Below are 27,531 nucleotides of genomic sequence, written 5' to 3'. Positions count from 1 at the left end.
CAATCAGCCTGCCATGCATGTTTTTGGATTGTGGGAGGACGCTTTGGGAGGACGACCGGGATGGCCCTGCCTTAAAAATAATGGCATGAATTGAATCCCTTCATATTTATCACAATATAAACTTTTATATAAAAATGTAATTTTACGTATTGATAAATAGGTTATTTAAATGTGGCAGACAGTGGCAGATTTGTTCATATACTGCATTTTTGTGTAAACCTCACTTTGTTCTTTTATCAAAAAAATAATTTGGCAAATAAACAACATAAATAACTGTCACGGTTTGCAAGGTGATGGTGGTTGTGGATCCCAAAAAAAAGCAGGCAGGAGGCAGCAGCAGTATTTGACAAATTGTATTAAAATGAAGTCAGCAGGAACAAAATCTAAAACATCAGTCATCCGAACAGAAAAGTACAAAGTATCAAAGAAAACCACGAGTAAAAATCTGCCAAGATGAAACAAACTTGACAGGGTGCAGCAAACACATACAATGAGCTGACACGGAATGGTCATGCCGGGAGTCTTTTTAACTGCCACTGATCAACACCAGTGCAGGTGCAGGCGGGGCCGACAGCGCCACCCATTGGTCGCCAACTGGATCGTGACAATCACGTATTTTTCGGTCGCACGGGAGTATAACGTGCACCCCCAATGAATAATGTGTTTTCAAACTTCTTCCATGTATAGTGTGCACTGGACTGTAAGGTGCACCTTCAATGATTGAAAAAGGATGACCAAATATAATATATACATATCTAAAAGTGTAGTGTATTAACCACAAAAGGTTATATACAGGTTGTAATGTGGTGTATGAACCACAAAAGTGTATATACAGGTTTGTTGGATGCACAGACTTGCCGTAACTTGCATTTGTCATCTACTGCGCATGTGTGTAAATGTTCCACTCTTCACTCCATGTCGGCTGATGCAAGGTAGGCACGTTTGTGCATCCAAACAGCCTGTATATAACCTTTTGTGGTTAATACACCACAAAATGTTTTCCAAAGATAAGCCACACCACATTATAAGGCCCTACAGTAAAGGCTCAGGTTCTGCACTACTTCTTCTACAGGGGGAAATGAGTCGTGGCCGCTACAGTCGTTGCGAGACCTGTTGTGGCTCAATATTACTTCACATATAAGACACATCTGCGTATGAGGGCACTTGTCGTTTGAAGAAAATTGTGGCTTTTGGGTGCACCTCATACACGGGAAAATATGGTATAGTCCAGGGGTGGGCAAACTTTTTGACTCGCGGGCCGCAATAGGTTCTAAAATTTGACAGAGGGGCCGGGCCAGGAGCATTTGGAGGGAGTGTTTGGGCCGGAAATACTAAACCTAATGAATTAAAGGACAACCGACGCCTCCGAACAAGTTATGTCCATAATTTGTAAAATCACTTCAAATGACTTCGACTGGGCGTATTTTACAAAGATTCCACAGCATATAGCTATAGTTTACGTTTTAAGACTCACGCTGAATATTCATGAAGTCTTGTTTTCGAGTTGATGACGATCCCCATGTGACGTCACGTTTGGACCGCTCCTGACCGAGAAAGCGACACACAATGCATTTTGCGGTACTTTGTTTGGTCTGAAAACTTCGTGTTGATCCGTGTTGATGTCAAAATTAGAAGGAAAACACATAATGTGATGGTGAATCATTGTGTGTTGCACCAAGACTACTATTTGATACCACTTGACACAAATTCCCAGCAGACAAATCAGCCCATTTCCAACGTAGCTTGGGCGCCATCTTCTGCATTTTCTGGGTGCTACATTGCTGTCATTGACGGCTCGAATTGACATGGGAGGACTCCTTGAATCAACTGCAAACATTTATGCTTTCCTCTTCAGAACTATTTGAATCATATTCATAACTGGATGAGTAACAAGAAAGCATCTTCTCCGAATCTGAAGCCATTGTTTGGATTCTCGAGCAAGGCAAGACATATTGGCGTGCCGTCACGGACAAGGGGGTGGGACCTTCTGAAACTGGCCATTTCCGGATTCATTTTGAAATCATTTTTATTGGTGTTTTTCATTTGACTAAAAATATCAGTCTGCGTGTTTTGGGTATTTTAGATGCTATAAAACGTTTTTCTGATGTCAGTAGGAAACAAAAACAATGGTGCTGGCTGTCCTTTAAATGTAGTGTGTACAAACCTCATAGCACAGTAACAACACTACAACCCAATTTATTAACTGTCTTTCAAATGTGAAACATATCCCTGATCAATTAATAAATTTGTCTCAAGGAATATGCAAGATATGGATGGCATTTACAGACTATTTCGCAGATACTGGGAGGAGGAAATGGAAATAGATTAAAATAACATATGCACTGTGATTTATCAAGATTGCGTCTGTTTTTAATAAGTTTCAGTCGACGGTGCAAAGTTAAGAAATCAACATTTATTGAAAAATGTAATCACTTTCAACATTCAAAACATATTATTCCACAACGAAATATTCAAGCTCAATAATATCTACTTGTGTTAAACTCCACTAAATCATGGATGGATTGTCCTGACCGTGCGCTCTACCACGGTCACCCTCGCCTTCACGCGCAAACAGTACACGTGTACCGTCGCTAAGCACATAGACATAAGCTACCTGCAGTTGAGCACAGCCATTTTCATTTTCAGAGGACTTCCGGCGCGACGTGCGACGGAGGAAGACATGCACTCTTGAGTGCTTCCTTTGATTAGGACTGCTGAACAGCAAATGAGCCCTGAATACATGTGAGCAACTGCAAGATAACATTTAATCGTCTCTGCTTGATCTGTGAACAGATAAAATCTACAATGACTAAGAGAAAAGGCAGGGCTACCGATGCTAACACCAAAGCTAACGTCAGCCCTGTACTCCTTAATGCTGCTACTACAGGATGTGAAAGTGAAAATACTGTTTCTTTGCCTCCTGTATGTCGTCCAAAAGAAAGTCACGCCATGATTGTTGCTAATATGCACGATTACCTGGGGGGTGAACCTACTGCGGCTTCCAATGAGAATGTGGTGGGAGATTCGTTCCCTCCGCTTCCACTCTCTCCTGCGGCTACCTCTACGACAGTTTCCTCCCCTACTTCACCAGCAGCTAAAATAGCTCGCAATATCCGAGGTCCAGTTCCCCAAGACCTCATGGCAATTCTGCTCGCTGAATTCGAGTCTCTGCGGCAACAAATGAACACAAGAGCTGATGCCCTAGAAGCTATGATTAAGATGAACTCAGTGACTATTGCAAAAGTACAAGCAGAGAGTAAAGAAAATACAAAACAAATAAATTGCTTTAAAGTTTCTCTGGACCAGATGCACGCAGAGACAGTTGCAATAAAGGATAGATTGGGAAAACTGGAGTCTCACCCACGCAGTTTAAACAAAGACATGATAAACCGCATTTCCAAGTGGGAGACCTATCATCGACGTTGGAATCTTATCCTCCATGGACTGGAAGAAAACATCCAGCAGAATATTCGCCAGGAGACCATACAAGTGCTTCAGGGTGTGCTGCCTGAGGCCAAGGACAAGATCCCTGGTGTGGTGGACACCATCCATCGCCTCGGCCCGAGACGCCCAGACAGCTCCAGGAGTCGCCCTATAATGATCCAGTTTGCCTTCAGGATCCACAAAGAAGCCATCTGGGCAGCAGCGAAAGCGGGTAACTCCTTCCTCCAGGCTAAAGTTCTTCGGCTATCCCTTGACTTCCCACCAGAGGTACGTGAGAGGAGGCGTCTGTTGTGGCCCCAAGTGGACAAGGCCAGAAAGGAACATAAGCAGGCCCATTTTGTGGGAGGCCGTGCCTTTGTGGATGGTGTTGAGATCTTCCCTCCCTGATATTTAGGAGGTTCTGACTGACTTAACCTCTAAGTATTCTCCAATACCTGTAAATAATTTTTGATTTACCAGGCTGTTAAGCTAATAGTACTAAAAGAATAATAAATAAATAATGAATAAAGCAGTTGCTCTCGAAATAGAAATTTAATATTCTACACGTTATGATACACATCATACATTATGGGCTTATTATGTTTAAATGTACTACTTTTGGTTATTCAGCAGTCCTTAGTCTCTATTTCTTTTTCAATAGAGACTGTGCTTCACCAAATCTTTGGTGTGAGCACTTTGTTTTTGAAGTGATCCTGTGGATTGCTGTTTGAGTTTTCTATATTTAGTTCTTATTAAAAAAAATGTAATTTCTTTTATATTTTACTTTTCCTAGCTTAATCTTTCACTTCTTCTATTTTCCTTGTCTATTTTCTACTGTTCTCATCCCTATGTCCCTTTCCCTTCTCTCCTTAAATGCCAGGGGTTTGAGGAACTCCTTGAAACGCAAAGCTGTATTTTTGTTTCTCAGAAAATTTAAGTGTGATTTCTTGTTTTTACAAGAAACTCATAGTACAACAAATGACGTCAGTCTCTGGAAAAGTCAATGGGGAAGAGACTTATGGGGAGCACACAGGTCGGAAAAAGCGGCCGGTGTCACAGTTCTAAAAGAAAATTTCTCTGGGGAAATTATTGGTCATGACAGTGACCCAGAAGGTCACTATATCATACTTATGTTGGCAATCTCTGATAAAAAATGTTATCATGATTAATATATATGGGTACAATTCACGTCCTAAAAATATATTATTGTTAGAAGAAATTGATAAAAAAGTTGAGTACTGGTTAAACAAATATCCAACTGCCTATTTAATTCTGGGTGGTGATTTTAATGTAGTTATGAATAACAAACTAGATCGACTTCCACCACCAAGCCAAGCAGTCTCTAATCTATACCTCATCACCTTCACGGAGAAATACAACCTATATGATGTTTTCAGAGAAAAGTTTCCCTCTCTAAAAACATATACTTGGCACTCTAAGGACCTTTCAAAACAGTCGAGACTGGATTACTGGTTGATATCTAAAACAATCTCTGCGGACCTCGTTGAAGTAGACTACCACCCAGCACCACTGTCTGATCATAAAATAATTACACTTAAGGTAACCTTGACACCAGTTATGAATATTCCTAAGGCTTTATGTTGAAAGCTGAACAATAGTTTGTTAGCCCATGATGAAGTAAAGGAAAATATAAACAGGATAATAAAGTCTCATTGGGACACAGCTCTTCTTAAAAAATCTTTCAGCCTCCAATGGGAACTTCTAAAATACGAAATTGGTAAATATATGAGGAAATATAGCAGCAATTTAGCGACACACAGAGGAGCGGAAGAGGATGATTTATGTGCTCAAATAATGTCTCTTTCCAGTCAATCAGCAACCCTATCTGAGGATGATCACGCCAAGTTAGCAGACTACCAAAATAAACTTGATGATATATATAGACGAAAAGCAGAGGGCGCATTCATCAGATCCAGGAGGCGTTGGCTGGAAGAAGGGGAAAAATGCTCATCGTACTTCTTTAACTTGGAAAAATCTAAATCTAAAAAGCAAACCATTGACACATTAAAAATTGATAACAACATTGTTTCAGACTACCACAAAATCTCCTCTTTCTGCTCAAAATTCTATGGTAACCTATATACAGTAAAGTCTCGTTATATCGATATCGGATATATCGATAGTCCCGGTTATATCGATACTATTTCTATGCACGCACGGATAAAATTACATGCAAACAGGGTCGGATATATCAATATTTTTTCGGACTCCCTTGAATATCGATATAACGAGACTTTACTGTACTTCCAACCATATGCAAGCAGAGCCAGTGTCAATTTTAGAGTCCATTACGTCCAATAAAACTATTAGCATTATGAGAAAAAACGATGTGATCAACCAATTAATCTAATTGAAGTGCAGGATGCAATTAAGCAGCTCAAGATGAATAAATCTCCTGGAAACGACGGGCTTACTTCAGAATTGTATAAAACCTTCTCTGACCCTTTGGCTCCTTTCCTGCTCAATGTTTTTTCTGAAAGAATCTCAAAAGGCTCCCTCCCCTGTTCACTCTCTCAAGGTCTTATATCTCTCATTCCAAAACCAAAAAAAGACACATCATCTCTTGAAAACTGGCGCCCTAGCTGCCTATTAAATACAGACTATAAAATTTTGGCCTCCATCCTTGCAAACCGAATTAGAAAATCCTTACCGCATATAATTAGTGAAACACAGTCAGGCTTCTTGAGTAAAAGACACATTGCCAATAATGTTCGTCTTGTATTGGATATTCTTGATTATCAGGAACTTATTATTTCTCCAGTGCCTTCAACACCATCCAGCCAAGTCTACTGGGGGACAAGCTGCAGCATGCCGGAGTCGACCATCACCTCACATCCTGGATTACAGACTACCTCACAAACAGGCCACAGTACGTGAGGGTAAAGAACTGTGAGTCGGACAGGCTTCTCTGCAGCACCGGAGCGCCGCAGGGAACAGTCCTGGCTCCATTCCTCTTCACCCTCTACACCTCGGACTTCAACTACAACACCCCAACCTGCCACCTTCAGAAGTTGTCTGACGACTCAGCTATTGTCGGCCTCATTACAGAGGGAGACGATAGGGAGTACAGGGGACTGACAAAGGACTTTGTGGACTGGTGCCAGCAGAATCACCTCCAGATCAACACCGGCAAAACCAAGGAGCTGGTGGTGGATTTCTGCAGGAAACAATCGTCACCTGCACCATTGAACATCCAGGGTTCGGACATTGAGAGGGTGACCTCCTACAAGTACCTGGGTGTTACTCTAAACAATAAACTGGACTGGACAACAAACACGGATGCCCTAATCAAAAAGGGACAGAGTCGCCTCTTCCTCCTCAGGAAACTGAGGTCTTTTGGAGTTCAGGGGTCACTCCTAAAGACTTTCTATGACTCTGTGGTGGCATCAGCCATCCACTATGGCATTGTCTGCTGGTCAGGCAGCATCACCACCCGGGACAGAAAAAGACTGGAGCGCTTTGTCAAGCGGGCCAGTTCTGTCGTGGGCTGCTCGCTGGACTCTCTAGAGGAGGTGGGCAACAGACGGACGCTAGCTAAACTAAAAGCTATGACGGACAGCCCCTCCCACCCCCTCCTGCCCATCCTGACAGCTCTGGGTAGCTCCTTTAGCCAGAGACTATTACACCGGCGCTGCAAGAAGGAGAGGTACCGCCGCTCGTTCCTACCGACTGCTGTCAGGCTTCACAATTCCCAATGATCACATGTGAAAAAAAAAAAAAAAAAAAAAAAAAACTGGACACTTGTAAATATGGGTTGTTGCAATATATCTAAATGCATTTCTTGATTCTGCATTATGTACAGTCTTGTTTATAGAACGGTTTTTGCACATCTACATTTGCACAGTATACAGTTGACATTTTTATTTTGTTATGCTTAGAATATCTTGTTTTCTATCCTTTCACTCCCACCCCAACCCCATCCCTCTTCAATTGCTGCTGTGGACTGCAAATTTCCTCATTGCGGGACGAATAAAGGTATTCTGATTCTGATTCTGACTTATTAACCACAATAGTTTTATTTTATTTCTCGATTTTTACAAAGCCTTTGACACTTTGGAACACCATTTTATTTTTCAATCACTTAATAAGTTTGGTTTTGGAAACTACTTTACTCAAGCTGTTAAGACACTGTACACCAACTGCAACTCCTCAATACTGCTTAAATATGGTACGTCCCCTCGCTTCAACGTCTCCCGTGGCATCCGTCAAGGTTGTCCCATTTCTCCCTATTTATTCTTACTTTCAGCACAAATCTTATCACTCTTGGTCACTGAAAGCGAGGTCCAAGGTATTGAAGTAGCGGGCAAGCAGGTTGTGATTAGCCAGGTGGCAGATGACACCACACTCTTCCTGAAAAATCCTGAGCAAATTCCAAGGGCCGTAGCTCTGGTTAAAGAGTTTTCCAAAGCGTCAGGTCTTTCGCTTAATATAAATAAATGTGAGTTGTTAGCTGTGAAATCATGTAATGAGTCTATGCTATACAACATACCTGTAAAAAATCAAGTGACGTACCTAGGTGTTGTCATAGCCAAAGACGACGAAGAGCGTTGTCATTTGAACCTCGATTCAATAATTGATAAAACCAAGAAGCGCTTTAATCACTGGTTACAAAGGGATCTATCACTAAACGGAAGAATACTGCTAGCAAAAAGTGAGGGAATCTCTCGGTTTGTATATCCTACAATGGCTTTAAATGTGGATCCAAGCACATGTAAGACAATGGACAAAATAATGTATAACTTTGTATGGAAAAATAAAACTCATTATATAAGAAACTCAGTCATATCCAGGACGTTAAAGGAGGGGGGCCTAGATTTTTTGGACTTTACTTCTCTAAACTATACGTTTAAGATTAACTGGCTGCGTAATTATCTGTGTAGCCCTGATGCAATCTGGAATTTCATTCCAAAATCCATGTTTTCCCGACTTGGTGGTCTGTCTTTCTTGCTGAAATGTAATTATAAGGTTGAAAAATTGCCTGTTAACCTATCCAAATTTCATAAACAAGTTTTATTAGCCTGGTGCCTAATGCATAACCATTCTTTCTCTCCGCATTCATGTATGATCTGGAATAACTGTCATATTTTGTACAAAAACAAATCACTGTTTTTGTCGAGATGGATTGACTGGGGTATCATTTATGTAAAGCAACTTTTTAACACAAACAATGTTTTAATGAACTATGCTGAGTTTCTCAATACGCATCAAATCCCTGTGACCCCGAAGGACTTTGCCATCGTTATGGATGCCATCCCAAGTGGTATCATAAGCCTGTTCAAGGGTCACTCCGCTACTCCCGACAGACCACCGCCAATTCCAATGACAGAAACTGCCCTGGGGAAACTCTGTTTCTCATCAATTGCTCGAAATCGGAACCGTGCAATTCGACATTTGTTTCAAAAATCTTTTGTGACGGTTCCCTACGTTGTTCATCACTGGAGAACGTATGTCCCAAATATTCCATGGGAAAAGGTTTGGGCCCTCCCATATAAATTTTTCATCACAAACAAACAAAGAGAAATAACCTACAAACTTTTGCACCGTTGCTATCCTGTTAAACATAAGATACGGTCCTTACAGGATATATCTTTTACATTTTGTGAAGCTGAGCCTGAAACTGCAACTCACCTCTTCTGGGCTTGTCCCGAAACTACTCGCTTCTGGAAACACTTTGTCAAATACGTTCAATGTAAAGTCACTTCTCTGTTCATATTTTATTACAAAGACATGCTGTTTGGATATTACAACAAGACCAACGATAAATATTTTATTATTAATTTATTAGTTTTTCTTGCCAAACATCATATTCATAAATCTAAATTTTGTGGGAGGAAACCCCTATTTGTAATATTTCAAAATGAAATGAAACTATATCAGAAAACAATTCAACCATCTGCCGACCCAAATGCTATCAAAACACATGATTTGTTGATGAAATATGGCATAGGATGATGTGCTTGCCGAATTCATCTGGTGTCCCCCCCCCCCCTCTTTTTTGTCAATTTCACTATGTTGTGCAGACTCGATGGAATGTTAAAACCCCTGGCATCCCCCTTCCCCCGCTCTCTCTCTCTTCTATTTTGTTCTTCTCTCCTCTTTTTTCTTCTTGTAAAATGATTATCTGTCAGGAACTCCTATTTCCTGTGCGATCAGGTACTGTCTCATACGCGATTATGTCACCTAATGTATGTTGCCAACTATTTGGAAAATATCAAGTATGCAGAAAGATTTGCTGAGACACACCTCAGATGTGCTTTTAGAAGCTCCACAAGCTATTCAAAACCAATGGTTTTGTCTACCTTTGTTGTGTTTTGTTTGCAGTGTTGTTTGTTTGTTTGTTTGTTTGTTTGTTTCTGTTGCTTTGTATGTTTGCATGCCATTTGAATTAATAACAAAAAAAAGGAAAAAAAAAAAAAAAAAAAAAAAAAGCTACCTGCAGTTGACATTTGCATACTCGGCACGGCAGCCAATCAGAAGTCTGCTTCTTTCTTCCGGACTTTCGCAAGCGTTCTAAGGTTGCGCATTTGCATATCATTTTCCAAAATAGACGCCCAGATCCTCAGCCCAGAAGAAAGATTCAAAAGAAGCTAACAACATGTGTGACGCTAAAAAACGTAAATTTATATCAAACCGTGACTGTAAAGTGTACGTGAGAGTTATGAAAGGGGCTTCGTGGGTTGTAGCTAGCAATGCAAACATTGCATTGTGCACCATGGTGACTACTGCAGCGCAATCTGCAGCCTTTGACATTTACTGTAAATTAAGCAAGGTAACATTTGTGGTAGGTACAGACTTAATTAATATAAAAAACTTAATACTTTGTGACAATTTTTTTTTTCAATTGCTGGTTTTGTTGTGTTTCAAGTTGTGAAAAACGAGCCAGGCAACTTTTCAGAGTTGTCTGCCCTTTTGTCCGCTACCTTTTTGTCGCGAGTTTCAGACACTTTTCTTACTATAATTTGGACAAATTCGGCGGGCTGGATTAAAAAGCCTAACGGGCCGTAGTTTGCCCGTCATTAGTGTAGTCCCTTATTAAGACTACATTTATTTTTTTTAATCAACAAAAAGAAATAAAGTAATTTTGTTACATATGGTGGAGCACTCAAAACGACGACCTCAATGGGTTAGAATAGTATAAATAAACACAAGGATCAATAAAGACTCGGATCACAGTTGAGAGGTAAGAAGAAAGTACAGCCAAGATGAAGCAGGTAGACAGTGCCAGTGGTGATCTGTGACGAAACACCACCAGAGCAAATAATTCTCTCCATCTCTCCCACTCCTCTGCATCCTTTGTTGTACAGAAGTTACACCATTTGAGCAATTCTTCAATAAGGCTTAGCCAAACGGGAAAGAAGAGTCACACACAGAATGTCTTGATGTTGACCCTGCTAATGTAAGTTCAGGATTTGTTTTGGGTATCAGCAAATGTTCCCTATTAAGGGACAACCGACACCATGTTTTTGTTTCCTAACTGACATCACAAAAACGTTTTATAGCATCTAAAATACCCAAAACACGCAGGCTGATATTTTTAGTCAAATCCAAAACACCAATAATAATGACTTAAAATGTCACAAAACTGCCACAAAATGAGCTTTGAACGGGGCAGATTCAGAAAGTCCCTCCACCTTGTTTGTGATGTCACGCCAGGATATTCCTCCACAAAATGCCCTGCTACAGAATCAAAACAATAGCTTCAGAGAGTTCAGATTCGGAGAAGATGCTTTCTTGTTACTCATCCAGTTATGAATATGATTCTAATAGTTCTGAAGAGGAAAGCATAAATGTTTGCAATCGATTAAAGAAGTCCTTCCGTATCAATTCGGGCTGTCTGGCCTCCAATGTAGCGCCCAGCAAATAAACAAGATGGCACACAAGCTTCGTTGGAAATGGGCTGATTTGTTCGCTGGGAATTTGTGTAAACTTACACCTTCTTTATGCGTATTACTGCAATTGGCTGCGACACACAACGATTCACCATCGCGTTATCTGTATAGTTTTCCTTCTAATTTTGCGACCAACACTGTGTTTTCAGATGAAAAAAAGTACCCAAAATGCATTGTGTGTCGCTTTCTCGGTCATAGGCGTTCCCTCCGTGACGTCACGTAGGAGATCGTCATGAACTCGAAAACAAGACTTCCTGTAGAATTTGTGTCAGCTAGTATCAAATAGTAGTCTTGGTGCAACACACAAAAATTCACCATCGCGTTATTTATGTGTTTTCCTTCTAATTTCGCCATCAACACGGATCAACATGAAGTTTTCAGACCAAACAACGTGCCCAAAATGCATTGCCTGTCGCTTTCTCGGTCAATGACGATACCTACCGTGACGTCACGGTAGGTATCGTCACTGACCGAGAAAGCAAGACTTCCTGAATATTGAGCGCGAGTCTTAAAACATAAAATATAGCTATATGTGGTGGAATCTTTGTAAAATACGCTCAGTAGAAGTCATTTGAAATGACTTTACAAATTATGGACTCAACTTGTCCAGAGGCGTCGGTTGTCCTTTAAACCATGTCAGGCTCATTTTGATTGATGCTATCATAAACAAGTAGGGAATAAAATACATCACGCGAGGCCTTTGAGATTTTCTTCCAGGCTTTATCAAAGCCTGGTGAAGCCAAATGTTTGCTTTTGCATTCAACACCAGTGTTGCGGTTACAGAGCCATACAACAGCAGCTGTTGCGGTAGTGGCGTAATTACCAGCTAATCAGACATCCCTCTTCTTCTGTATTTTCAGTATCGACCGCTGAAATGTTTTTGGAAGTGCTTTGTGGAGGGGGCCTTGGAGGCGGGCTAGTGGGGCAGCTGCGGCCAGACCTGGCATGTTGGATTGATCCATGGTCAATGGGGTGATAGATGAAGCAATATGTTCCTGGTTGACACTTGTTCTTCACACTTAGTGCCAGCTCTGCAGCTGCCAGGGGCCGCCGATCACCATTTTCATCAATGCTGAGAATGTATGAATCTGGAGGACAGACAGAACAGTATTTATTGATGTATTTATTTATTGGTTTGTTTTTGTGTTTGTTTGTTTATCTATTTTTGTGTTCATGTATTCATGTACTGTATTTGTTTATTTTTACACATAGAGAAGTTGCATACATAATACATACATACAATATACAGGTAACATCCGAGTTACGACCGGGTTCCGTTCCGACAAAACAGTCGTAAGTCAAACGGTCGTAAATCGAAATACACGATATACAATGTCAATCTGTTGTTTTTAAGCAACGTATTTCTATTGAATACTATTATTTACCAAAATGTTGACAGTTCATTTATAAATCTCATAACTTTTAGTGTCATTTTAATCATTTTATATTTTGTATTATCGATCTTTATTACTGCGCACAGCTTCCCACGCTTGCGACTCCGATTACTGTGCAAGTGAGATGCTGGAGAAAATTGTCCTGTGCGTTTGTTAAGAATTAGTTCTTTTGTATCCTCATTTTGTGCAATGCTGCTCCAGCAAATAAACATCCTACTTGTTCGGGATTTTCACATTCGGATTTACAGCTGGGGGCGGAGCCGCGCCTTCCCGCTTCCTCCACCTCCATCGGGATAGCCTGTACGAAAACGGGATGCTGTCAACTTGTATTTGTACTTTGTATTACCATGGACTTTCTATATCTTCGGTGCTCTGTCCGAGGCCCCCCCACATCCCATAATTCTTTCGCAATTGTTCCTTTTCTGCACCACCGTGTGCGAGTTGCTTTTCGCCATTGCCGTAGAATGCGGGTCGGGTTTCCCATTGCCCCCACCCCCACTCGTCGTTTTTGGTATTGTTTATTTTTGATTATTCCCCTCTTTTTGGGACCAGCTCTTAATAAATCATCCTGCACGGACCTCTGTCTCTGTTGCTTACTTGGGGATCCAGACATTCAATTTCGCTCCAACGAGTCGGCTGCTCTCTGCCTTGTTTGGAATGTGACATGTCTAAAAAGGACTATCTCTAGTCTTTTATTCTACCAAATACATCGCAAACACGCTGCGGAGTTCAACAGTGTTGCTGGCTGTCACGGTGGCAGCCGTAGAATTAAAAAAAAAACAAAAGTTCAGGTGGTCGTAAGTATGTTTGGCTGTAACTCGCGGCGGTCGTAAATCGGATGTTACCTGTATACATAAGATTAAGATGGCGCCCACCTGTGTGGCTGCCTCTACAGCAGCTCCTTCCCTTTTCAGTCCCTTTATCCTTTCACCCTCCACCCTCATCCCCTTTCAAATTGCTGCTGTGGGCTGCAAATTTCCCCATTGTAGGACAATTAAAGGTTTTCTGATTCTGAATGCAGGTGAAGAAAAGTGGGACAGGACACTATTATGAACCCAATATATTTTGGCCCCACAATTAGACTAAAATGTGGTAAAATACCAGAAATGGAGTATTTGGATACCAAAGTATTTCACATATCTACCTTGTTCAAAGCGTGCAGCACACTGTTCGGTCAGCTGTTGGACGGTGGTGGTGGGAAGGATGCCGAGAGTTTTGGGATTACTTGCAATGTCTGGCGAGCATATTGTCAAGAATTCCTGCACAACAGCCATAAACACATATATTACAATGATGAACATTTCTTCTTTTCCTTTCGGCTTTTCCCCTCAGGGGTCGCCACAGCGAATCAATGTCCTCCATCTATCCCGGTTTTGTGCATCCTCTTCTCGCACACCAGCTACCTTCATGTCCTCTTTGACCACATCCATAAACCTCCTCTTCGGTCTTCCTCTCGGTCTCCTGCCGGGCAGTTCAAGACTCAGCATCCTTCTCCCGATATAGTCACTCTCTCTCCTCTGGACATGTCCAAACCATCTCAGTCTGACAATGATGAACATTTATGTCGGCAAAATAACATGCACAAGTTGTCAGATTCCAGGAACCATATTTCAGTGATTCGTAACTACTTTGAAGGTAGCCTCCAACCCATGAGATTAGAATACCGAAGAAAAAGCATGTTGTGGCTGCCACAACCCCGATTTCATCTTTTTCCCCCACAGCATCGACAGGTAGTTTCGTAAATTTGTGACTACCGAAAATATGGGTATATTCAACAAAGGCTTATGGCAGTGTAATGGGACAAGCAGCCATGATGATATGCTCTTCTTACAGTGGGGCATCCATCTAAGACCAACCTTACTGCCTCATACTGGCACTGTTCACACAGGTAAGTGAGCCGGCCTATTTATTTGGGGGGGGGGGGGGGGATTTGGATGACAAAATGAGTTCCTGCACATATCGGCTTGTTGCAGCAACAGGATGTGTTATGTGTTATTTTTACAGTTGAGCATTGCATCGTTTCATGTGCATTTGTGTCAGAGATGTTCAATCGGACACTGTGGACAAAGACTCGAACCCAGAAAGATTGTCTTTACTGCCGGCAGGAGACGCAGCCATTCATGACAGACGCCTGAATTCCGCAGCCCTCTGCCAAGCTATTCATTGAGAGTATATGCAAATTTAAGTGATACATTAGTAAAACATAGTTTTCTTGATTAGAATACCACGCCCTTGGGTGTTCTAAGCGCGAACAGCTGTAAGCAATAAAACATTGTCTCTTCCATGAACAGATAAATTTGTAACCTGGCTAATGTGCTCTTCCTGTGAAGGAGTTTCAAGTCGTAAATTGCTTTGGCGATAAAGAGTTTCCCAAGTCCTAAATTCTGTCCAAGGCCAGATCTCCTAGATGAAGATGACAGTTTAACTTGCTGTGTCTGTTGACCTCAGATTGACCCCAGGTTGTCTGTGCTTCAATTGTGTATTCGAGTCACACATGTTGACTAAGCATATAAGAGCATGAAACTTTTAAATCTGATAATTTCTTATTCCATCTAATCTCTATCAATTTGAAAATTGAAGATACTCTATTATACATTGGCTTAATTAAAAAAAAAAACAGGCATATGCACATATTTTGTCCTGATGAAAAATGCAATTTGTGTTTGGAACAGACCTATCACTCACTAACTGATGGATGGATGGATTGGAAAGTTTTCCCTTTTTTCTGTTGAAGTTGCCCGAGATGAACATGCAACCTCATCTTTAAATTACAGCTGTGTTTTTTTTTGTGCCTGTGAATATCATTGTACAGTGATACCTCAGCTTACGAATGCTTTAGCTCACAAACATTTTGCCTTACGAACATTAAATTTGCGATAATATAATCTTGGCATACGAACTAGTTTTCGGCGGACAAACCAAGCCACAAAGCGCCTCGGTGGCTGGCGGACTAGTTTTCGGTTGATGAACACCAAACCACACGGTCGAATAGCGCCACGGTGGCTGGCGGACTAGTTTTCCTCATAACTTTTCTTTGAATGCAGACATGGTTTGTTATCAAGTGGAGTACTTTTGCTATTATGGGACCGTAAAAGACCCCACCACAGGCTAATGTTAAGCCGAAGAGGACACAAAAGCAAATTACGGTTGAGCAGAAGAAGGAGATCATCGAAAACCACAAACGATGTGTGTGTTTGTGTGACTTAGCGTCCCTGTACCAGTACGCTAAATCGACCATTGCTATGTGTGGCAATAAAAGAGGTTGAAAAACTTCTGTTTATTTGGATTAACGAAAAGCAGCTAGCAGGGGACTGTGTGAATGGGGGTATTATCGCAGAGCACGGCTACTTCACTTGGATATCATCAAGAGGCCACGACATCGACCATCACAAAAGTAAATAAAACGACTTTATTATACTGTACAGTTTATTTCTTTAATTACAATACAATAGCACATTTATTATTCATAAAAAAGGTATATTTTGTGTAGTTTTAAGGCTTATTTAGTAGAAAATTACGTTTTATGGGGACCTGGGAACGGATTATTCTCATTTTTAATGGTTTGTTATGGGAAATAAATGTTTGGCAGACAAACCTTTTGCCTTACACACACTTTCTGGCAACCAATTAAGTTCGTAAGCTGAGGTATCACTGTACACGTATATGTCTACCTGAACAGATCTTTGGTCCAACCATTCCATGTTAAGTGTGCGTCGTCTCTCCCACCGTTGGATGGAGTCTTGAATCTCTTTACTCAGCTCACGTGGGCCTGATTTCAGCTGGTCAAATGTCTTAATGTGCTCAAGAGCGCCATACGTGGTAGTCAAATAATATGAACCTACAAAAATACAGACACGCATATTCTCATCATCAAAGTTCATTGCAGGGACAGATAGTTTGGCGGTGAAAGGAAACAAATACTGTACCTTCTCCTATTGTTAGTGCAGGGTCCATCAACTCCATCATGTATTCCACATCCAACAATAAATTTGATAGATTAGATCTAGCCAGGACATAAATCATTACAGGCAGGAAGTCATCAGCTCCGTGGGCCCGCCCTGTGAAATCATGCAGACTTTTTGTCACCACGTTGGATGAGAGTTGATTTAATTCCATGTACTGTATTTCCTGGTTGTGGGAGACCAAAATTTTGACTTTGACACTTCACTGACCCCCACGGAAAAAAAACACAGAAAACAATTAATCTCACTGTGTATTTGGTTTTAATTGATCTTTTTTTCTAAGATGTCGCCCGAATAGGCAGCCATTGGCAAGTGATCTCATGAACCATGCATTTTCTAATTGTTTTTGTGTTGTCTTTGTGTTTTATTTTGTTAGTTCGTGTTGTGGATCATGTGGACCGGATGCAGATTTTTTTTTCCAGCATTTTTGGACACCACATTCATCAAAAAAGAGACTGTGCTGAGCGGTTGCGCCTTCTCGGCAGTATGACTATGCCAGCACTGTTTGAGATTGGGTGCCATTTGAGTGTCATCGCTGGACAGCTCTGGGGCGAATGTGCTTTTTGCCCCATTAATGAGCAGAGTGTATGTGAATCTATCGCAGCTTGGAATTGAAGCGGATTTATGTGGGACAAGAGATGTGAGACAATCTCTTTTTGTCAATGGATGCGACAGCTTCCTGTTTGCTTTCACAACTTAGCTTGTAGCAGATATTCACATTACACCATGGCGTCTCTGAAGCACTGGTGAAAAGGCTGCTTTCATCCTCTCCTCTTTCATCTACAACTGCTTCATGTTATAAAGTGTTTATTGTGAAAGCGCTGTATAAATTGGGATGTACATATTGCATTGTATCTTTATGTTAGCTAGCATGTACTGTATGTCCATTTCATTGTTTTGATTTTGGATACATTTTTTTGTCTTTAAAAGTTCTACCTGTCTAGCCATCTGTTTTCTAATCCGCATATCCTCATAAGGGTCGCGGAAATGACAGAGGACTTCACCCACAGAAAAAAAATTCACATCCGTCAGTGCTTAATTGGTCATTCTTTCAAGGTTTCCTGCCATTTATCGCCCAACAGAAAACCGATGTGCTGAGAGATCTCCTGTCAAAATTGACATAATGCCGACGTCCAGTCAATGTATAGCCGTCCCCTGATTCTATCTGGATATTTGAGAAGGAAGCCAGCTAACTACTTTCTCCTGGTCGCATATTATGTTACCACCATACCTTCAATGAATGAAAAAAAAATGTTCCAAAAAAATAGATAAAAATACAGTATAAAAGTTTTCCAAATCTAAGGTACACTGCATTATACAGTATCGGCACTATTTCTTCTACAGGGGGAATGGAGTCGCAGGCTGCCGACAGCAGTTACGAGACCTGTTGTGGCTCAATATTACTTCACATATAATGCGCACCTTGGTATAAGGCGCTGGATCATCTTTTGAAGAAAATTAAAGGACAACCGACGCCTTCGAACAAGTTGTGTCCATAATTTATAAAACCACTTCAAATGACTTCTACTGAGCGTATTTTACAAAGATTCCACGGCAGATAGCTATATTTTACGTTTTAAGACTCACGCTGAATATTCAGGAAGTCTTGTTTTCGAGTTGATGACGATGCCTGACGTGACGTCACGTCTGGAAAGCCACTGACCGAGAAAGCGACACGCAATGCATTTTCGGTACTTTGTTTGGAAAACACATAAATAACGCGATGGTGAATCTTGTGTTGCACCAAGACTACTATTTGACACTCGTTGACACAACTTCCCAGCAGACAAATCAGTCCATGTCCAACAGAGCTTGGGCGCCATCTTGTGCATTTTCCGGGACGCTACATTGGAGTCCAGACGCCTCAAAATGATCCGGAAGGACTTCTTTAATCGTTTGCAAACATTTATGCTTTCCTCCTCAGACCTATTTGAATCATATTCATAACTGGATGAGTAACAAGAAAGCATCTTCTCCGAATCTGAAGCCATTGTTTTGATTCTAGAGCAAAGCAAAGACCTCTCGTGACGTCACGAACAAGGTGGCGGGAACTTCTGAAACTCGCCATCCCGAGGTCATTTTGGAGTTGTTTTGGGACACTTTAACTCATTTATATTGGTGTTTTGCATTTGAGTAAAAATATCAGCCTGCGTGTTTTGGGTATTTTAGATGATATAAACCGTTTTTCTGATGTCAGTTAGGAAACAAAAAATGGTTGGCTTTTGAGTGCGCCTTTTAGTCCGGAAAATACAGTAGTTTAGTGTAATATAGGCAAACTGCGGCCCGCGGGCCACATACGGCCCGTTCGGCTTTTTAATCCGGCCCGCCGAATTTGTCCAAATTATAGTAAAAACAGTGTCTGAAACTCATGACAAAAAGGTAGCGGACAAAAGGGCAGACAACTCTGAAAAGGCGCCTGCCTCGTTTTTCACAACTTGAAACACGACAAAACCAGCAATTGCAAAAAAACCATTGTCACAAAGTATGAAGTTTTTTATATTAATTAAGGCTGTACCTACCACAAATGTTACCTTGCTTAATTTACGGTAAATGTCCAAGGCTGCAGTTTGCGTTGCAGTAGTCACCATGGTGCACAATGCAATGTTTGCATTGCTAGCTACAACCAACAAAGCCCCTTTCATAACTCTCACGTACACTTTACAGTCACGGTTTGATATAAATTTACGTTTTTTTTTAGCGTCACACATGTTAGCTTCTTTTGAATCTTTCTTCTGGGCTGAGGATCTCGGCATCTATTTTGGAAAACGATATGCAAATGCACAACCTTAGAACGCTTGCGAAAGTCCGGAAGAAAGAAGCAGACTTCTGATTGGCTGCCGTGCCGAGTATGCAAATTTCAACTGCAGGTAGCCTATGTCTGTGTGCTTGGCGACGGTACACGTGTACTGTTAGCGCGTGAAGGCGAGGGCGCCCGTGGCGAGTTTGTAGAGTGCGCGGTCAGGACAATCCATCCATGATTTTGCGGAATTTAAGACAAGTAGGTATTATTGAGCTAAAATATTTCGTTGTGGAATAATATGTTTTGAATGTGGAAGAGGGCATTTCCTCCTCTCAGTATCTGCGAAATAGTATGTAAACGCCATATTCCTTGAGACAAATTTATTAACTGATCAGGGATTTTTCACATTTGAAATGTTAATAAATTGGGTTGTAGTGTTCTTACTGTGCTATGAGGTTTGTACACACTACGTTTAAAGGACAACTGGCACCATTTTTTTTGTTTCCTACTGATATCAGAAAAACGTTTTATAGCATCTAAAATACCCAAAACATGCAGACTGATATTTTTAGTCAAATGAAAAACACCAATAAAATGACTTCAAAATGAATCCGGAAATGGCCAGTTTCAGAAGATCCCACCCCCTCGTCCGTGACGGCACGCCAAGATGTCTTGCCTTGCTCGAGAATCCAAACAATGGCTTCAGATTCGGAGAAGATGCTTTCTTGTTACTCATCCAGTTATGAATATGATTCAAATAGTTCTGAAGAGGAAAGCATAAATGTTTGCAATTGATTCAAGGAGTCCTCCCATGTCAATTCGAGCCATCAATGACAGCAATGTAGCACCCAGAAAATGCAGAAGATGGCGCCCAAGCTCCGTTGCAAATGGGCTCATTTGTCTGTTGGGAATTTGTGTCAACTAGTATCAAATAGTAGTCTTGGTGCAACATACAATGATTCACCATCACATTATGTGTTTTCCTTCTAATTTTGACATCAACACGGATCAACACGAAGTTTTCAGACCAAACAAAGTACCGCAAAATGCATTGTGTGTCGCTTTCTCGGTCAGGGGCGGTCCAAACGTGATGTCACATGGGGATCGTCATCAACTCGAAAACAAGACTTCATGATTATTCAGCGCGAGTCTTAAAACGTAAACTATAGCTATATGCTGTGGAATCTTTGTAAAATACGCCCAGTCGAAGTCATTTGAAGTGATTTTACAAATTATGGACATAACTTGCTCGGGGCGTCGGTTGTCCTTTAATTCTTTAGGTATAGTATTTCCGGCCCAAACACTCCCTCAAAATGCTCCTGGCCCGGCCCCTCTGTCAAATTTTAGAACCCATTGCGGCCCGGGAGTCAAAAAGTTTGCCCACCCCTGGATTAGTGGCATATTGCTACTCTATCACTTCCTTCACACAATGCATTCTGGTCTCTATTAATAACCTGTTGAGTGAAGATCGATGCTCACTACTTTTCCAAATGCATTATCGGTAACTTTGAGTCCACTACCGTTTTTCTTTCAGATATTCGTACACCCCAACAAAATAGGATCACCCCATAATAGTGTACTGTACTACATAGGGATGAGTATGGATATTCGGACACAGACATGGTCTAAATATTTTTTTCCAGATAAATTTGCACATTTACAAGCTACTATCCCACATGTACAAGCTACTACCCCCATGGGAACACACATCCCCAATGGTGATGTGTGTCACTATTTTAACCTTTACTGCCCAGGACCTCCAGAATCAGTCGTGCTATCTAGATTTAAATTAAATGATATTCACAATTAGATAATATTTCCAACCTGGACTGCCTCGATGACACACATTTTTGCAGTATATAATAATAATAATAATAATAATAATAATGTTATTATTATTTTTGTTATTATTTTAGTATTATGATTATTACTACTATTATTATGATTATTACTACTATTATATGATTATTACTACTATTATTATCATTATTACTACTCTTATCATTATTACTATTATTATTACTACTATTATTATCATTATTACTATCAATAATACAGTAAAGTCTCATTATATCGATATTCAAGGGAGTCCGAAAAAATATCGATATAACCGGGACTATCGATATATCCGACCCTGTTTGCATGTAATTTTCTCAGTGCGTGCATAGAAATAGTATCGATATAACCGGGACTATCGATATATCCGATATCGATATAACGAGACTTTACTGTATTACATTATGACATTTTATTATTATTATTATTATTATTATTATTATTATTACAACTGTTATTATTATTATTATTATTATTATTATTATTTATTATTATTATTATTATTATTATTATTATTATTATTATCAAGTTTGCATTTTTTGATAAAGTTTCACCTGGACAGCTGACAGACATTGAGTCGTAGATGATTTTACAGGCTTTGAGCAGTAGCTCAATCTTCTTTGGGGATGAGTATTCAAGATGCAGAGTATTGAGTTTCACGCTGATCTTCTCCATCGCTGAGGCCTCTGGGACGGCGGTGGTGACTTTCAAAGCTGTGGTGGTACTGCCGAGAACTACAGACTAATTTACATAAAATTGCATGCATCTTATTTTTTTTTTAAGCTGTTGCAAATGTGATGATTAAACCACATATATTAAAAATATCTTGCATTACCTGGTTCTGTGCCAGTTGCTTAAGGCTGCCATCGTCGGTGTGCAGTTTCTCCAGACTGCGGTAAATAGGCTCTCTCAGTGGCTTCAGCACACTCTTACACAGAGCAGCTTCGACAATGCTCTCTGCAGGGTCATAAAGCACAAGTCACACTTTGAAACATTGATCTTGCTGAAAGTGACAAATTACAAATCACAAGCATCTGTGAACTTTTTTTTTTTGCTTCATCTACATATGCCCATAACGTACATAAGGAAATACCTCTTGATTAATTCATCACACTGGTCAAGAGCAACTTTTAATCTGAGATGAATTAATGTATTTTTTTGGTAGCGCTTCAGGTACTTAAGATTCGTTTTTGTTTATTTGTGTGGCCAAGAAAAGTCTGTACAATATGGATTTTACCAATTTATCACACACAAAAGCTAAAGATAAATGACATGTGGCATACCCAGTTTCTCTTGTGAGTACTGATGCTGTGGCTCCATCATGGCCTGAAGTTCAGTACTTTGCAATAGGTAACTCTTTAATTGTGTCATCATCTGCCTGATTTCCTGTAACAGCTCAGTGGAAGTTTTGTGGTTGGACATGGTCTCAAGCGTAAATGCTCGGTGCTCTTTCACCTACAAACCACACATGAACTTAATCCTTTGCGTTAGATTTTGGAAACATGAATATGATCACTAGATATATTTAATGTAAATCATTTACCAAGCTACCAAAATAGCTCAGGGGATCTCTGGCCAGCTCCACAATGCGTTGGGAGAGCCGACGGTCATGATTGATGATACCAGTGATAACGGTAGACAGGCGGGAACGAGCTTTGCCCAACATGATGTTCGTTGGTATTCTCTTTATTTTGCCGCTACGATTCTCTGATGGAAAACTACAATCAAAAAACGAGTGCAGAACAGTCAGTTGACACTACAGGTTCTGTGTCTTGATACCGTTATAAACAAACACAAGCACATACGCACACACTAGTGATAGGAATTCAGGCCGGTTCATTTGGCTCGGCTCACTAAAAATATCCGGCTCTTTTGGCTCCCAAATGGCTTCTCAGTTTGTTTGTTTTTTTTTTGTTGATTAAAGGATAACCAAGAACATTTTTTTGTTTTTCCTAACTAACATCAGAAAAACGTTTTATAGCATCTAAAATACCCAAAACACGCAGGCTGATATTTTTAGTCAAATGCAAAACACCAATAAAAAAGAGTTAAAGTGTCCCAAAACTACTTCAAAATGACCTCGGAGATGCAGAGTTTCAGAAGGTCCCGCCCCCTTGTTCGTGATGTCACGCCAGGACGTCTTGCATTGCTATAGAATCAAAACAATGGCTTCAAGTTCGGAGAAGATGCTTTGTTGTTACTCATCCAGTTATGAATAGGATTCAAATAGTTCCGAAGAGGAAATCATAAATATTTGCAATCGGTTAAAGAATTCCTCCCGTATCAAGTCGAGCCGTCAGGACTCCAATGTAGCGTCCCAGAAAATGGACAAGATGGCACCCAAGCTCCGTTTGTCTGCTGGGAATTTGTGTCAACTAATATCAAATAGTAGTCTAGGTGCAACACACAACGGTTCACCATCGTGTTATGTATGTGTTTTCCTTCTAATTTCACCATCAACACGGATCAACACGAAGTTTTCAGACCAAACAAAGTACCCAAAATGCATTATGTGTCGCTGTCTCGGTCAGGGGCGTTCCAGACATGATGTCACGTCAGGCACCGTCATTAACTCGAAAACAAGACTTCCTGAATATTCAGTGCGAGTCTTAAAACGTAAAATATCGCTATATGCTGTGGAATCTTTGTAAAATACGCTCAGTCGAAGTCATTTGAAGTGATTTTACAAATTATGGACACAACTTGTCCGGAGGCGTCACTTGTCCTTTAAATTAATTAACTACCAAAAATAATGTAAAATTATGTGAAAAACGAATTACTCATGTAAAAAATACACTATATCAAATGTTTTTATTTATATGGCTTGATTTATATGTGCACAGAGAGCATCCACTAACTTTCACTTTCCCTGTGGTTACTCTGGTCTGATAATCAGCTGTCACTAATTTCCTTTTCATATTAATAATGTTATAATACTGACTAGTAAAAATGATAATAATTGAATAATAACAGCATAACAGCATAATGTGAGAACATTTGTCCACCTGTCTACCCTAGCCCCCCCTCCCCCCTCTCCTCCTCACTACTGCGTGTGTCTGTCATTCTCACGTGCAGCTTTAACCGAAGACTGGGGGCGGAGAATAGAGGACAAAAAAAAGTCGGCTCCCATTTCAGGCTCCTTGTTTCGTTCACTTCAGAAATCCGGCTCTAAGAACCGGCTCGTTCGCGAACGACACATCACTAGCACACACACACACACACACACACACACACACACACAGACATACACACACACACACACACACACACACACACGCACACACACACACACACACACACACACACACACACATACACACACACACACATCCACATTGCACCTGGCGTGGCTGATGGTCATCAACGAACTGAGCTCTCAGACCCGGCAGTGGAAAGCACCTAACCCCAAGCCTGGAGCATGGTGATCAAAGAAAGATGTAAGATGAAGCAAGGACACAAGAGCTCTGTTCAACGTCACTCTCCCTCTCGTATCCTAAAACTTCAACAAGGAATTCAATTTTGTACCGGAGGCGTACAACTTATACGTCGGCCGTACAACTTTCAAAACATCTCTGCCCGGGTGGCTGACGTTTGTTTCATTCAATAAAGTACTTGAGAGTTTTGAAACGCGCTTAGAAAGCGGAGTCCAGGTGGCTTTTAGCAGACAACGTAACGCAAACTTTGCATTGTGCACCATGGATACAAACGACAACTGGAGCAAAATCTTCAGCGAGGGATATTTACCATAAATTAAGCAAGGGAGCATTTGTGGTAGGTACTTCCTTAATTAAAAAAAAATCCTTTATAATTCGCAACATTTATGCATTTATTTTTTTATTTTATTTTTTTTTTTTTTTTTGCGATTAGGCGTCTTATTGTCTTTCAAGTTGTGAAAAATGGGGCAGGCAACTTTATGGCTGGGCAGGCAACTTTTCAGAGTTGTCTGCCCTGGTGTCCGCTAACTTTGTCATGAGTTTCAGACACTGTTTTGTACCAATTAAAGTTGACATATTATACACATATTGTTTTTGATTGTTTTAGTACTGACACATCTGATACATCCACCCATCCATCTTCCGCTCACCCTTACAAGGGTTGCGGTAGGTGCTGGAGCCCATCCCAGCTGTCATTGGGCAGTAGGGGGGGGAGGACATACTAAACCGGTCGCCAGCCAATCACACATTGACAAACAACTCTTCGTGCTGACACACACACCTCGGACAATTTAAATTCTTCACGCAGAAAGCTGTGCATGTTTTTTGAATGTGGGAGGAAACCAGATTCTTCTTTTCCTTTTGGTCTTGTGCATCCTCTTCTCTCACACCAGCTACCTTCATGTCCTCTTTGACAACATCATAAACCCCTGCCTGGCAGTCCAGATATAGTCACTTTCTCTCCTCTGGACATGTCCAAACCATCTCAGTCTGGCCTCTCTGACTTTCTCACCAAAGCCTCTAATATGAGTTGTCCCTCTAATGTACTCATTCCTGATCCTATCCAACCTGGTCACTCCCAAAGAAAACCTCAACATCTTCAGCTCTGCTACCTCCAGCTGGCTTCCTGTCTTCTCTTCACTGGCACTGTCTCCAGTCCAAACATCATGGCTGATCTCAGCACCGTTTTATGCACTTTTCCTTTCATCCTAGTTGAAACCCTTCTATCACACATGACACCTGACATTTTTCTCCAGTCGTTTCAGCCTGCCTGGGAGGAAACCAGAGTACCCGGAGAAAAGCCACACAGGAAAGGGGAGAACAAGTAAACTTCATACAGGAAGGCCGTAGCGTCCTGCACTGTGAAGCTGATGCGCTAACCAGTCGACCACCGCAGTGCCTAAAACTAATACACTCAAGTTAAAAAAAGATAATGAATGAATTATTGTCTTACTTATGATTTTGATCTTGCTCCTGATTCGTCTCTCCTTCTTCTTCGGTGCTGCTGTTAGAGAAGGAGTCGGGATCTATGCTGAGCATGGCGCCCCCCCGAGGAGAGTACAGTGATGCGTCTGGTATTGGTGCCAGTGAGGGATGACCTTCCTTTGTGTTCTGATTGGCCAGCCCACCATTTGGGCTATTGGGTGAGGATGTTTTTTTCCTTGGCTGAGGTATTGGTCGCGTGGGTCTCTTTGCAAAAATTTGAGGACTAAATTGTTGTTTGTCCTCTTCTTTATCCTTGCTCACACTTCTCTCTCTGTCCCTCGCGTTTGACAGTTCAACATCCTCATCCACCAGACACGGTATCTCTTTCTCTTGTCGTATTTCTCCTTTCTTTTCAGTTCCCATTCCAGGTTTTTGCCCCTTGTCCCCTCCATCTGTACTGTTCCTGGAAGAAGTGCGGCGCAGAGGAGCAGGACGCTGCGAGGGGATGGCTCGACTCTGTGGGGGAACAGGAGGTCTTAATGGAGGAGGTGATGTCAAAGCTGTCTTCCTCTCTTCTTTGCCCACTGCCCCCATACTTCCTTCATCTTTTCTGTCAGCTGCAGAGGTCGGAGATGAGCTTTTTTCCAAGGGGTGAGATGAGAAAAGCAGGCCCATCCCAGAGCCAGATCCCAAGCTGGGTGGCCTGGGAGGAGGCCGCTTGAATTTTGTTTCCTTGTTCGGGTTTGTCTTGATTTGATTTTTAACGTCTCTCTTTTCCTTCCGTTTGGATTCTCCATTTAGCAAGTAGGAAATGAGGCTTTCAGGGGTGTTGATTAGTAGTTTGGACTCAGAATTGTCTTTTGGCTGCTTGGTTGAAGTATCTGCCAAAGTGATTGGGTTGATATACAAATAAACCATGTTGTCCCTCTGGTCCAAAACTTGGTTCTGTTTTTTTGACAGCTGGTTCATGTCTGATGTCCAAAAGTCTGCAATACAGCCAAAGTAAAATATGTAACATAACATATTTCTAACTATTTTTCGATTGCATATACAGTGGCACCTCGGTTTTCGAACGACTCACAGTTCGAACAAATCGGAGCCCGAACAAAATATTTGAGAAATTCTTGCTACGTAGTTCGAACAACAATCGGTGATCGAACGCCGGTAAGACGCGTGAGTGCGTACGCGAGGGTGGGGTGCTGAGCGGCGTACGGGTGGATCGCTCTCTCCGTGACCAACTGTTGTCGCTTGCGGACGTGCTGCGTTTAATACAGGTGTACGAAGAGTTTTAGCCCCTAATCATGTCTCCAAAGTAAGTGCTGCTAGAAGTAAAAAAAGAAAAGTAGTGCGTACAACTATTGCATTTAAGAAAGAAATAATCGCAAAATATGAAGGAGGTGTGCGAGT

General features: G+C 41.1%; 1 protein-coding gene across 2 annotated transcripts in view; it reads right to left on the bottom strand.

Annotated features, from left to right (window-relative positions):
- Window positions 1–337: 337 nt before the first annotated feature.
- The window catches only part of rin3 (Ras and Rab interactor 3), a 35,154-nt gene continuing 7,960 nt past the window's right edge, over window positions 338–27,531 (bottom strand). For both annotated transcript variants that reach the window (XM_089004032.1, XM_089004031.1), the window contains 9 exons: window positions 26,153–27,110; window positions 22,809–22,983; window positions 22,549–22,720; window positions 22,101–22,222; window positions 21,820–22,006; window positions 16,654–16,785; window positions 16,399–16,565; window positions 13,872–13,986; window positions 338–12,421 (listed from right to left, as the gene is read on the bottom strand). In XM_089004032.1, coding sequence (XP_088860158.1) covers window positions 12,153–12,421; window positions 13,872–13,986; window positions 16,399–16,565; window positions 16,654–16,785; window positions 21,820–22,006; window positions 22,101–22,222; window positions 22,549–22,720; window positions 22,809–22,983; window positions 26,153–27,110 — 2,297 coding nt within the window. In that variant the 3' untranslated portion in view covers window positions 338–12,152. The remainder of the gene's footprint in view (window positions 12,422–13,871; window positions 13,987–16,398; window positions 16,566–16,653; window positions 16,786–21,819; window positions 22,007–22,100; window positions 22,223–22,548; window positions 22,721–22,808; window positions 22,984–26,152; window positions 27,111–27,531) is intronic.

The sequence above is a fragment of the Hippocampus bargibanti genome, linkage group LG09, assembly GCF_051943395.1.
Source record: "Hippocampus bargibanti isolate YZ-2025 linkage group LG09, ASM5194339v1, whole genome shotgun sequence".
NCBI classification, from domain to species: Eukaryota; Metazoa; Chordata; class Actinopteri; order Syngnathiformes; family Syngnathidae; genus Hippocampus; species Hippocampus bargibanti.
Note: the sequence above shows the minus strand (reverse complement) of the source record. Positions and strands in the feature narration are given on the sequence as shown.